Source organism: Carcharodon carcharias, chromosome 8, assembly GCF_017639515.1.
Source record: "Carcharodon carcharias isolate sCarCar2 chromosome 8, sCarCar2.pri, whole genome shotgun sequence".
Lineage (NCBI taxonomy): Eukaryota > Metazoa > Chordata > Chondrichthyes > Lamniformes > Lamnidae > Carcharodon > Carcharodon carcharias.
The window spans coordinates 90,628,930-90,641,956 of NC_054474.1; the positions used below are offsets into that span (position 1 = coordinate 90,628,930).

Below are 13,027 nucleotides of genomic sequence, written 5' to 3' on the forward strand. Positions count from 1 at the left end.
ACAAGCCCAGGGGGAGGTGGAGGGGGCATGGGAAGCCATTAAATGGCCATTAATTAGCCTCTTAAGCACCTTAAATTGGGACAAGGTGGGCTAGGGCAGAATGAGGGAGAGCTTAGCAGACTCCCTGTAAAATTGTGGAGAGGTTGGGGTGGGGGGAGGGTGGCAAAAAGGCCACCCCTGTAACTCTACAGGGCCAGCACACAGCCGCACCCACCCACTCCCCCACTCCACCTGCAACACTTCTGGTGGGGGCCCATAAAATTCTAGCCCATAATGTTGCTTGTGGCATCTTATTTTTATTCATTTACAGGATGTGGGTATCACTGGCTGGGTGAGCATTTATTGCCCATCCATAATTGCCCTTGAGAAGGTGGTGGTGAGCTGTCTTCTTGAACCACAACAGTCCATGAGATGTAGGTACACCCACAGTGCTGTTAGGGAGGGAGTTCCAGGATTTCCAGTGACAGTGAAGGAACAATGATATACTTCCAAGTCAGGGTGGTGCGTGGTTTGGAGCGGAACTTCCAGGTGGTGGTCTTCCCATCTATCTGCTGCCCTTATCCTTCAAGATGGAAGTGGTCGTGGGTTTGGAAGGTACTGTCTAAGGAGTCTTGCTGAGTTTCTGCGGTGCAACTTGTAGATGGTACACACTGCTGCTACTGTGCGTCAGTGGTAGGCGGAATGAATGTTTGTGGTAGGAGTTCCAATCAAGCAGGCTGCTTTGTCCTGGACAGTGTCAACCTTCTTGTGTGTTGTTGGAGCTGCACTCAATTAGGCAAGTGGAGAGTATTCCGTCACACTCCTGACTTGAGCCTTGTAGATGGTGGACAGGCTTTGAGGAGATAGGAGGCAAGTTACTTGCTGCAGGATTCCTACCCTCTGACCTGCTCTTGTTGCCACAGCATTTATATGGCTAGTCCGGTTCAGTTTCTAGTCAATGGTAACACCCAGGATGTTGATAGTGGGGCATTCAGTGATGATGATGCCATTGAATGTCAAGGGCAATGGTTAGATTCTCTCTTGCTGGAGGTGGTCATTGTCTAACACTTGTGGGGCAAAAATGTTACTTACCACTTGCCAGCCCAAGTCTGGATATTGTCCAAGTCTTGCTGCATTTGGACATGGACTGCTTCAGTATCTGAGGAGTTGTGAATGGTGCTGAACATTGTGCAATCATCAGCAGTCATCCCCATTTCAGACCTTATTATGGAAGGAAGGTCATTGATGAAGCAGCTGAAGATGGTTCGGCTGAGGACACTACCTTGAGGAGCTCTTGCGGTGATGTCCTGGAACTGAGATGGTTGACCTCCAACAACCACAACCATGTTCCTTTGTGCTAGCTACGACTCCACCTAGCGGAGAGTTTTCTCCATGATTCTCATTACTTTCAGTTTTGCTAGGGCTCCTTGATGCCACACTCAGTCAAATGCTGCCTTGATTTCAAGGGCAGTCACTCTCATCTCACCTCTGGTGTTTAGCTCTTTTGTCCATGTTCAAATCAAGGCTGTCATAAGGTCAGAAGCTGAGTGACCCTGGCGGAACCTAAACTGAGCAGTGAGCAGGAAGTGTCACTTGATAGCACTGTTGATGACCCATTCAATCACTTTACTGATGATCGAGAATAGACTGATGGGGCGGGAATTGGCCCAGTTGGATTTGTCCTGCTTTTTGTGTACAAAACATATCTGGGCAATTTTCCACACAGCTGGGTAGATGCCAGTGTTGTAGCTGTACTGAAACATCTTGGATAGTTGGTGCGGCAAGTTCTGAGGTACAAGCCTTCAGTAATATTGTTGAAATATTGTCAGGACCCACCACCTTTGCAGTATCGAGTGCCTTCAGTCATTTCTTGATGTCATATGGAGTGCATCCAATTGGCTGAAGACTGGCATCTGTGATGCTGGGACCTCTGGGGGAGGCTAAGATGGATTATCCACTCAGCATTTCTGGCTCAAGATTGTTGTGATTGTTTCAGCCTTATCTTTTGCACTGATGTGCTGGGCTCCTCTATCATTGCAGATGGGGATATTTATGAAGTCTCCTCCTCCAGTGAATTGTTTAATTGTCCACCATTCACATCTGGATGTGGCGGAACTGCAGAGCTTAGATCTGATCCGTTGGTTGTGGTATCGCTTAGATTAAGGTCAAATATGTTTCTTGTCTTGTTGGTTCCCTCACCCTTCCCGCAGACCCAGTCTAGCAGTCCCCCACCCAGAGTACATTCTGCACCCTTGCCACCCTCAGTGCTTTCTCCAAGTGGTGTTCAACATGGGGGAGTACAGGTTCATCAGCTGAGGTGGGGCGGGGGTGGGGGTGGGGGTGGGGGTAGGTGGTAACCAACAGGATGTTTCCTTGCCCATTTTTGACCTGATGCCATGAGACCTTATGGGGTCCAGAGTCGATGTTGAGGACTCCCAGGGCAACTCCCTCCTGACTGTAAACCACTGTGCTATCACCTCTGTTGGGTTTGTCCTGCCGATGGGGCAGGACGTGCTCAGGGATGATGACGTTGGTGTCTGGGTCATGGTCTGTATGGTATGATTCTGTGAGTATGACGATGTCAGGCTTGAATAGTCTGTGTGACAGCTCTCTCAATTTTAGCACTAGCCCCCAGATTTTAGTAAGGAGGACTTTGCAGAGTCGACAGGGCTTGGTTTGCCGTTGTCATTTCCAGTGCCTAGGTCAATGCCGGGTAGTGCATCTGGTTTCATTCTTTTTTAATGGCTTTTTATTGGTTTGACACAACTGAGTGACTCGCTAGGCCATATCAGAGGGTGTTTAAGAGTTAATCACATTACTGTGGATCGGGAGGCACACATAGGCAAGACCAGGTGAGGATGGCAGATTGGTTTTTACGACAATCGACAATAGTTTCACGTTCATCATTAGACTTTTAATGACAATATCACTATGCCACCGCCTCCCCAGTTGGTTACCAACATCAGTGACTAGACTTCAAAAGTATTTCATTGACTGTAAAAAACTTTGGGGCATCTTCAGGTTCTGAAAAATGTTATCATGGCCTGGATTTTGCACTAGGGATATCAGTGAAGAAATCAGAGCTCGCTGTTACTGAATTGTAAATTGGACAGCAATTACCCAACTGCCAACACATACACAGTAAGATACAGAAATCAGGATATGTGATCTGAGTTGCCTTGTTCCTCCATAAGCATCGCTACTGGTACCTCACTGAGAGACTCACCATTCAAATACATGTAACAACATGAAATTGGGGTACTAATAGGATGCACATGCACTAAATATGACAGAAAATGTTAGGCTTGTCCATTCAAGTTGAAGTGAATTTTTATTGGCTTGGCATCAAAGAACTGCTCGGGCACTGAAAATGTATTTTTACAAATATGGAATCTCATTCTGTCAGGTTTTAATTATCATTGGAGATTTATTAAAACAATAAAATTAATCAGCTTTTATAACTTATTTTTGCCTCTTTTATCTCTCTCCCTCTTTCTTAATCCCACCTTTCCTTCCGACTCTTCAATTTTCTTTCTGTACATTATTTGACTTTAGCTTAACTATTCTAACTTAACATTTCTTGGTTTAAATTCTGCACGGCTCAGTGTGACAATTCTTTAAGATGATTGGTTAAGTAGACACACCATTGCTTGCCCCATTCACAGCGGGACCAAATTCCCTGTAGAAAGGGCCACACTGAAACATATTTCTAGTTCCCACAAGTCGCAATGCAAAAGCCTACAGAAAGTCTGTGGAAAGTGTAAGTGTAATGGGGAGCGGGCATCTCAAAATCTGGGCAAATAATACAAGCTCTTTTTTTTATTTAACTAGATGGATTTTTAAAATTAACCTTCTCTCGTGAACATTACTGATTTATAATAAGATGCAAGACAGCTGACCATACATTATTTTGGATATTTGAGTACAATCATACAAGTTACTTACATGGCACTGCTCAGACATGTGCTGTCAAAAGATTAACAACAGGTAACATTTAGGTCAGATCCAGCACCTGCTTTCTCAAGACCGCCCATTGTAACCAATGTGTACCTTTTACCCAGCTCCTCCCAGTCGCATACAGCATTCCACAGACTCACCTTGTGGTCAGGGTAGCTGGTTCTTTGCTCTCCAGTCTGGCTGTAGTGAGTCTCTGCATAACCCGGTGCCATCAGTTGCCTGAAAGGACAGAGTTAGGTAGTTTCATTTCACACCTCAATAAACTAGACAAGTTTTCAGACTATCAGAACTCACTTTCAAATATTTCTACCCCTTAACTGTAAATCTGTAAAGATGTAAATCATTAATTAAGAATGTTCAGCTTTTCATGAAAACCACGGCATTGAAACAGGACATCCTCTCAACAGCTCTATCAGTGTTTCTAATCCACACAAGCTCCCTCCCACTCAAATTACCTCATCTCACACTTCAGCCATATCCCTTGACACCCTTCTTCCTCATTTAAACATCAAACCTTCCCTTAAATACATCAATTTTGTTTACTTCAGCCAGCCCATACGGAAGAATTACACATTCTCACTGTTCTGTTAGTGGCTATTTTATAGTCATGCCAAATTGTTCTAGATTCTATCAGTACTGGGAACAGTATCTCCACATTCACCCGATCAAACTCGTTCACTATTTCAAGAAGCTCTATCAGGTTTCTTCTTGGGCTTCTCTTTCCAGAGAAAACAGTCCCAGCCTGCTTAATCTTTCTGGATGGTTACATCCTCTCAATTTTGGTAGGATTCTTGTAAATCTATACTGTGCTTTCTCATATGGAGACAATAACTGGAAGGTAGGTCATTGAATATATTCAAGGCTGAGATAGACAGATTTGCTATCACCCCTGACCTACACTGACCTGCAATGGCACTTGATCAAGCAACATCTTGATTTTAAAATTCTCATCCTTGTTTTTGAATCCCTCCATGGCTCACACCTCCCTATTTCTGTCAACTCCTCCAACCCCATAATCTTCCAAAATATCCGTGATCCTCTAATTCTGGCCTCCTGAGTATCCCTTATGATAATCACTCCACCATTGCTGGCCATGCCTTCAGTTGTCTAGGCCTCCAGTTCAGAATACCTGCCCTACACCTCCCCGCTTCTCTCCCTTGCTTTCCACCTTTAGGACACACCTTATTACTACCTCTCTGGCCAAGCTTTTGATCAGTCAATCTAATATTTGTTTTATAGTGCTCCTGTGAAGTACCTTGGGAAGTTTTATTCGGTTAAAGATGCTGTATAAATATAAGTTGCTATTGAACAATAGGAGAATCAAGGGTTACAGGGAATGGGTTGGAAAGTGGAATTGAGGCCAAGATTAGATAAGTCATGAACTTTTTTTATTCATCAATGGTATGTGGGTGTTACTGGCTAGGCCAGCATTTGTTGCCCATCCCTAATTGCTCTTGGACTGAGTGGCATGTTTAGGCCATTTCATAGGGCAATTAAGAGTCAACTGCATTGCTGTGGGCCTGGAGTCATACATAGGCCAGGTAAGGACAGCAGATTTCCTTCCCCAAAGGACATTAGTGAGCCAGATGGATTTTTACAACAATTGATGATAGTTTCAACTATTACTGAGACTAACTTTATATTCCAGATTTTATTAATTGGATTTAAATTCCACTAGCTGCTATGAATAGGATTTGAACCCATAGCCTAGAACATTAGCCTGTGCCTGTGGGATACTAGTGACAATAACACTACGCCACTATCTTCCCTTTGAATGAGCAGAGAAGGCTCCAGGGACCATATGGCTTACTCCTGCTCCCATTTCTTATGTTCTTATGTGATAAACTGGGATTCACTGGCGTTTCAAAGGCTGCATTGTCTACATTATTTAGACTCTCAGAATTCAAGCATGTGTCCCTGGAAGAGCCAGTATTTGAGAAAGAGCAAGGAAAGCCTCTGCTGGTGATCGGGGCAAATTTCTTTCACTACCATTTACCATGAATCGATTACCACTCAGCCACCTTCTTCCCAAGCTCATGGGATCATGGTGACTGTCACAGCCTCCGAAAAAAGTCTGTTTTTACTGAGCAAGTATAAAACAACTGACTTTTGTTTGTCATCACTGAACCCTCTTGTCAATAGCAACATTGTCCACACTCAAACACGAGAAATAAAAATCAGTTTGTGTTGTTGCAATACAGCCAGGGACAGTAAGTCATTCATAAAAATCAAACTGACTGCTAATGCAATGACCAAATTGCAGCAGTACAGCTCTGGAGCAATTGAGGCATTGTTACACTGCAGAACATTGCGCCTGTTTCAGCTCAACAAAACAAGGGAGAGCCATTCATTGGTTCATTCCTCAGGGCAATGCCCTGACCTATCAGAGTCAAGCTGCCAAGTTTAAAATTTCAAAAAGTGCTTGGCAGTTAACCATCAGTCACCATTATCTGGTGCATTCTCCATGGCAACGCCTCTACCAATCAGAGTTCACCTGCCAACCAATCAGCACTCCCTTCTCACCATTAAGTTGTTGCTTTCCCTGACATTGGTATTCTTGCGATTGTCCTGATGCATGCAAGATGAAAAGCTTTGACAAAATGTCTTTTTTCAGCAATACTCAAGTTCTGTACTAGCAATAACTATTTGTAGATCTGGTTACTGTTAATTGGTGCATTATTGCCAGCAGCTGGAACGGGGCAGGAAGTGTTGCTTGAGAGCAAAGGCACAGGCCAACTGCTCATGCTGATGCTGGAAGTCCAGACTCAGTGACTAAAGGTTAAAGTGTTTGTATGTCCCCTTTGTAAAGGGAAGTGATCAGGAAAGAAGCTTGGAAGACAGAGGGGATCTTCAGTGGTCCAGGCGTAGAGCGGTCAGCTAGAGTGGGCCCCAGTCCTAACTACCCAGGGCTTAAACATTCACGTTGCATACAAACATAATCCAGAGGAACTCCCAACCGTAGAGTCAGAAGCAACCACAATGTCCTTGATTGACCTCCCCTGATCATGCACTTTCTGCCCACCTACACTACAGGACAGTCACAGAGGGCTGTACTTTTATTCCAGGGTCAGGATCCCAACATCTGGGCCATTTCCAGGTCCTGACCCCGCTCACCGTCGCTGCTAATTGGCAATATTTTGAAGAAGGCAACCAATTAACAGCCCACTGGCACAATTGCTCTCAAATTAGGGCCAGTGGAAGAGGCCAGATATAGACATGGTGGGCTTGATTTAAAGGGCACGTGGCGGTCATGATTGTGGACACCAGTATCCTGCGCGATGGCAGAGACCGAAACATAGTGGAGTAGCAGCATGGCAAGTACCCATGGAAGGGCTGCCCTATGCCATCCTGGAGGGGCTGTCAGAGGTGGGGGCAGCCCAGAAGAGTGTTCTATTTCTGGTGTAAAGCAGGAGGGAGATAGCCAGCCAGACAAAGCAGGCATGGACAAAGGTGGTTCAGGAGGTGAGGAGCTACAGTGTGCTCAGCAGGACATTGGTGCGGTGCAGGAAGTGCTTCAATGGCCTTCTGAGGTCACCTGGCGAGGTGAGGGCAATGCTACAACCAGGTGACATTTCCAGTTCTTAAGTCACCAGCGGACCAATGAGCAGAGCAGCCTGAGGGCACATGATGTTCAGGAAGTGAAGTTATGAATACCCAGCTACACTCCTGGGCAGCGTTCACATCACAAGCACTTCTGGAGGAGGAACCAATGGACATCAAATGTGAGTGAGCTGCAGGATGTGGTGAAAGAAAGCACCAAGTTCTTAACTCTCTTGCTCTTCACTTTATAGGAGAAAAAGAGCACATTATACATAAGAAGGGGGATGCTCTGGTGTTGAAGTGGCACATTTCGCTATGCTGGTAGCCATACAGGAGGTGGCCCTTGAAACTGCAAGGTGGCAGAAAATTGGCACGAGCAAGATGGGTGAGCATCTGAGAGAGGGCAAAAGCACATTACCCTTTCTGTGTGAAGGGGATGGAGCTCTGTCCTTGTTTGTATAGTCCATGTCAATGCATTATCTGTAATGGGCTGCTGCAGGCAGCAATTTCCCTCAATTGTCTCCACCTGAAACACCCTATGGAACAGCCACTGTGTGCCAATGCATCAGCTCCTTGCTGCCTCTTCCACCATTTACGCAGCATGAGGAATGGCTCCCATGTCTCTGAATTGCTCCCCCTGTGCAGCCACTTCATCTGCTTGGACATGCTTGTGACCTGTTCATTGCTTCCAAAAGCTAAATCAGCCCTACCACCATCTCTCAAGTGGCTCAGTAACAGCCTTAATTGATTACCTGCCACTTTCAGGCAGGTTGCAGCAACACATCCTCCCCCCACCGTCCTGAGAAGACAGCTCCACCAAAATTGCTAGCAGGAGGGTACTGCATGCTAGTCCACCGCCTTGGGATGAAAATTCAGTCCAGAGTAAAGCTCCCTCTACACTGTCCCTTCAAGCGCTCCCAGGTTGGCACAGCACAGTCAGCTGTAGAGTTTAACAGGCAAAGTTATTTTAAGAATAAATAACTGAATATCCTAACAAGTTGCTTAAGCTGAGCAGATGCAGGGACTGACCTGGATATTTTGACCATGTGAGTTTAATTGATTTTAAAAATTGGACAACTCAAGTTCACCATTATTAGCATTGAAAGAGCCACAAACCATGACCCTAAAAGCTTAAATCCCCCAAGCTAGGGTGTGTAAAATGGACCAAGATCTCTCCTCCTGATTTTAGTCTAGTATCCACCCCCCATCATGCCTAACAAATTACATCCGACAAGTTGATGTGACAATCTCCGGAACTGAACCGCTATTGCTCTTCATCAGGCCAGTTATAAAAAAGCCATGGAAAGACCAACAGGGCATCTTTACCACATCACAAGGAGCATAGAGAATGCAGTCTGCAGGCCTTAAGCAATTAGCATTCAGATTCCTAATGCACTTTGAGTTATTAATGATTCAGAATGTTAAAGGCTCATAATGTCTGTCATCAAACAATTTTATTTTTCATCTGATTATTGCCAGCCAGATAACTGATAGTTTACAGTTGAAATGATCTCACTGTGGGTCAAATAGTGAAGCATAATAAAGCAATGGTCCTCCATTGCCAGCAAGCTATGAGTGATGTTTAGCAGTTCTAACAGGACTTACTTAGCAATCTGAAAAAATAAGATGGAGCCATTCACCTCAATGTAAAAGACAAATAGAGTTTGAAGCCATTATGATGGTTCAGTTAGTTAGACAGGCGTGTTATTGAGTCATAAAAACCCAAAAGCTTACAGCTTTGATTTCCACTCTCAGATGCTCTCAGCCAAGGAGCTTATATTTAGCTGCAAGATCCCTGGAATAAAGATGAGGGGGGGAAGAAAATCAGAAAAGTGTTTGCAGATTCAGCTCTGACTGAAAGTTCGCATGTGATCATCAACTGAGGGCAGTATCACCTCCAGGCTCCTCTCCAAGTAATGCAGCATCCTGACTTGGGCATATATCACCATTCTTTCATTGTCACTGGGTCAGAATCCTGGGTCTCTCCAGTGCAACAGCACTGTGGGAGTATTTACACCATATGGACTGCAGTGGCTCAAAAAGAAGGCCCATCATCGACTTTGCAAGGGATTAAGGGATGGACAATAAATGGATGTGTTGCCAGTGATGCCCAAAACCCGAAAATATTATCTTATAAAAAGGTTTGGCTATGATGCCCTCAATAGTGTTCATGGAACAATTCAAGCATTCACTTTGAATTAAAGAGATTCACCTTAAATTGAAGAATTAAAGAGAAGAAAAACAAACAATACCCCAGAACTTACTTGGCATCACTGTATATATAGCACTTCGTGAATAATTAAAAGCATTTTTTTATAAGATGAATGCTAGTCATTGACTTAAATTTACAAGCATACAATTAGTCATTTGGTGGCACAGAACTTGAGTATTTCCGAGAAAAGACATTTTGTCGAAGCTTTTCATCTGGCACTCATCAGGACAATCGTAAGAATACCAATGTCAGGAGAAGTAACAATTTTATACTGTATGAGAAGACAGTGCTGGTTGGTTGGCAAGTGAACTCTGATTGATAGAGGCATTGTCATGGAGAATGCACCAGTTAATGGTGACTGACTGTTAACTGCCATGCATTGCTTGAAATTTTAAACCAGGCAGCTTGACTCTGATTGGTCAAGGCATTGCCCTAAGGAATGAACCAGCAAATGGCTATCACTTATTTGGTGTAGCTGAAACAAGCGCAATGTGTGTACATGTTCTTTCTGTCTGCAAGGAACAGGGCCCTGTGCATTAATATATGTAGCTTCCAGTACAGGCAAATGTGCCACACTGTAAGCCCAATTGACAATCTTAAATCGGTTGTCAGTGTAATTTTTAACACATTGAGGATTATTTAGCAAATGTTGTCAATTGCAGAATCCCATCTAATGTTGGACACTGTATTTTGAATTTTGCAAGCACAGTCTGGTTGCGTATGGTCTGTACCTTGCCCGTTGCAAACTGCAGCTGGGGCATGTTGCTTGATATGATCCGCCAGTCTTTGGGATGTATGGCCTACATACCTAGCATCACACTGGCACTGAAATTCATATACCATATTACTCATTTGTGATATATGCTGAACATCTTTTTGGCTTGACAGCAGCATCATGTCAGTGGTGAATACCACTCGTGTTGCTACTGCATAGTAGCAGTGTGAAACAGCTAGCTTCACCTGTTGCTGAAATTTTTGAGATACCTTGTCCTTCCAGGGTAATCTGAGGTAGACTGGGCACTTTTCAAGGCCAAAAGTGACAGCCTTAGGTCCGCTAATGAGTTTGCGTGATATACAGTGCAGAACAATCTGATCAGGGTAGCCATTATCCCGCAGGATGTCTTTGTTATGCCCTATTCCAGCATCAAGCTTGCACTGTGAACAAATGGCTCGGGCCCTATTTACAAGGTTGCTGATATAGTCAATCTTATAGCGTGTGGAACTGTAAGAGTCCCAAACCTGCATTGACCAGTAAAGGTAGGCTTACAGTAGACTGAGGTAGAGAATCCCCTGGCAAATTTTTCAACTAGTACGTCAAGGTATGGGAGTTCATTTGAACACATTCTCTTCCCCTTCCTATACAGTATGAAGTTGTTACTTCCCCTGACATTGGTATTCTTACGATTGTCCTGATGAGTGCAAAATGAAAAGCTTTGGCAAAATGCCTTTATTCAGCAATACTCAAGCATACAATTGCTCTCTGACTGACCTTATTTTACAAACAGCTACATTCGCCTACTTGGGCTTATTTCTTACAGGGTGTGCTTGACCAATGACCTTAAAAGAACAGGTCAGTTTAGAAGTTAAGCATCATACCATTCTAATGACTATTCAATAAGCAAAGGAAATCCATCAATTCATATACAAGTCATTTTTTTCTTCAATGCCCATCACTAAACAGTCCAATTGTCAAAGTGCAGCTGTCATATTTGGAGGTATTAAAAAGATACAGAATGATTTTTAAAATATAGGAAGAACGTTTGCCTGAAGCCTGTATTTTACAGGCAGTTTTGTTGACCCTACAACCAAGCGCAGGAGTTTACAGTAAGCTATGATTACCAGTCAGATCAACAGCTCACAGTAGAGTATTTGAGTTGCAATCATAAAGGAACAAGCCAGATTAGGAGTTGAACATTACAATGATGTCCAGATTCTGGAGAATCCATGAGCTAGGAGAGATCTATTAGTATATACATATTTTAAACAGGGCTTTGGTGTTCAACTGTATCAATTCAACCGAACGATTCAACCTTCACCATGTTAACTGAAAGTCAATATAGCTGCTCAGGATTGTTTTAATTAGGCAGCGACTGCTAAGGACGACTGTCTGAAGGTTGATAAAATAAATGGGTTTACGACTGGAGTGTTGCCAAATCGACAGGATGAGATGTTTTGAAGACTGTACAGTACAGCTTGAAGTAATCAAGCCTGTCTGTAAAGATGAATGACTTCATTCTCCTCAACATAACTAAGCTCTTATCTTTATCAATATTCCCCTTCAAAAAAGCAGCATTAGAGTGACATTTTAAATCCCAGACTGAGGCCAGTGAAGGATTTGTTTTATTACCAGGCCCATCCTGTACATTTTTAAGTGGTGGCGACAAATGGAGACTCTGAGCCTGTGAATATTGTAATGTACATCTTCTTACAACAGACAGCTGGAATTGAGTAAATTGGATGTTTTGCGGATGCAAATTTTTATCAAGAAAGGAAGAACAAACTTGCTTTTATATAGATCCTTTGACAACTTCAGGAAATCCCAAATGCATTACAATCCATTATTGTTGTAAAGGCAAATACAGCAGCCAATGTGTGCACAGCAAGATCCCACAGGCAAGAATGAAATAAGTGACCAGATTATATGTTTTAGGGGTTGGTTGAGGGATCAGTCTTGGCCAGGAACCAAAAGAATGGTCTTCATCCAATACTGCCAATATATCATTAAAATCCATTTGAGAGGACGGGCAGGGTTATAGTTTATACATCTCATTCAAAAAATAGTACCTCTAATAGTGCAGAACTCCCTCAGCACTGCGATAAAAACAAAAAACTGCGAATGCTGGAAATCCAAAACAAAAACAGAAACAGAAATACCTGGAAAAACTCAGCAGGTCTGGCAGCATCAGTGGAGAAGAGCACAGTTGACGTTTCGAGTCCTCATGACCCTTCAACAGAACTAAATAAAAACATTTTAAATAGGTTTAAGCGACCAGCTTATACTTCACCCCTTTCCTATTTTTACTTAGTTCTGTTGAAGGGTCATGAGGACTCGAAACGTCAACTGTGCTCTTCTCCACTGATGCTGCCAGACCTGCTAAGCTTTTCCAGGTATTTCTGTTTCTGTTTTTGTTTCCCTCAGTACGGCATTGGGAGTGTCAGCCTAGATGATGCAACGGAGGGCGCTAGTGAGAAGTGACTGAAGCATTCTGGGAGAAGTCACCGCAGACACCGTGACTCAGAAGGGAATCGAGGAGAAGGACTCTTGCACTCAACAGGAGGAAGAGCATCCAACAGAGGGCACTTGTAAAAAGTGACCGAAGCCTTCTGCGGGAAGTCACC

At 43.7% G+C, this 13,027-nt stretch overlaps 1 protein-coding gene across 1 annotated transcript in view; it reads right to left on the reverse strand.

Annotated features, from left to right (window-relative positions):
• The window catches only part of adam19b (ADAM metallopeptidase domain 19b), a 153,752-nt gene that overhangs the window by 74,567 nt on the left and 66,158 nt on the right, over nt 1–13,027 (reverse strand). The window contains exon 4 of the mRNA XM_041194317.1: nt 4,077–4,155. Within this exon, the coding sequence (XP_041050251.1) occupies nt 4,077–4,155 (79 nt within the window). The remainder of the gene's footprint in view (nt 1–4,076; nt 4,156–13,027) is intronic.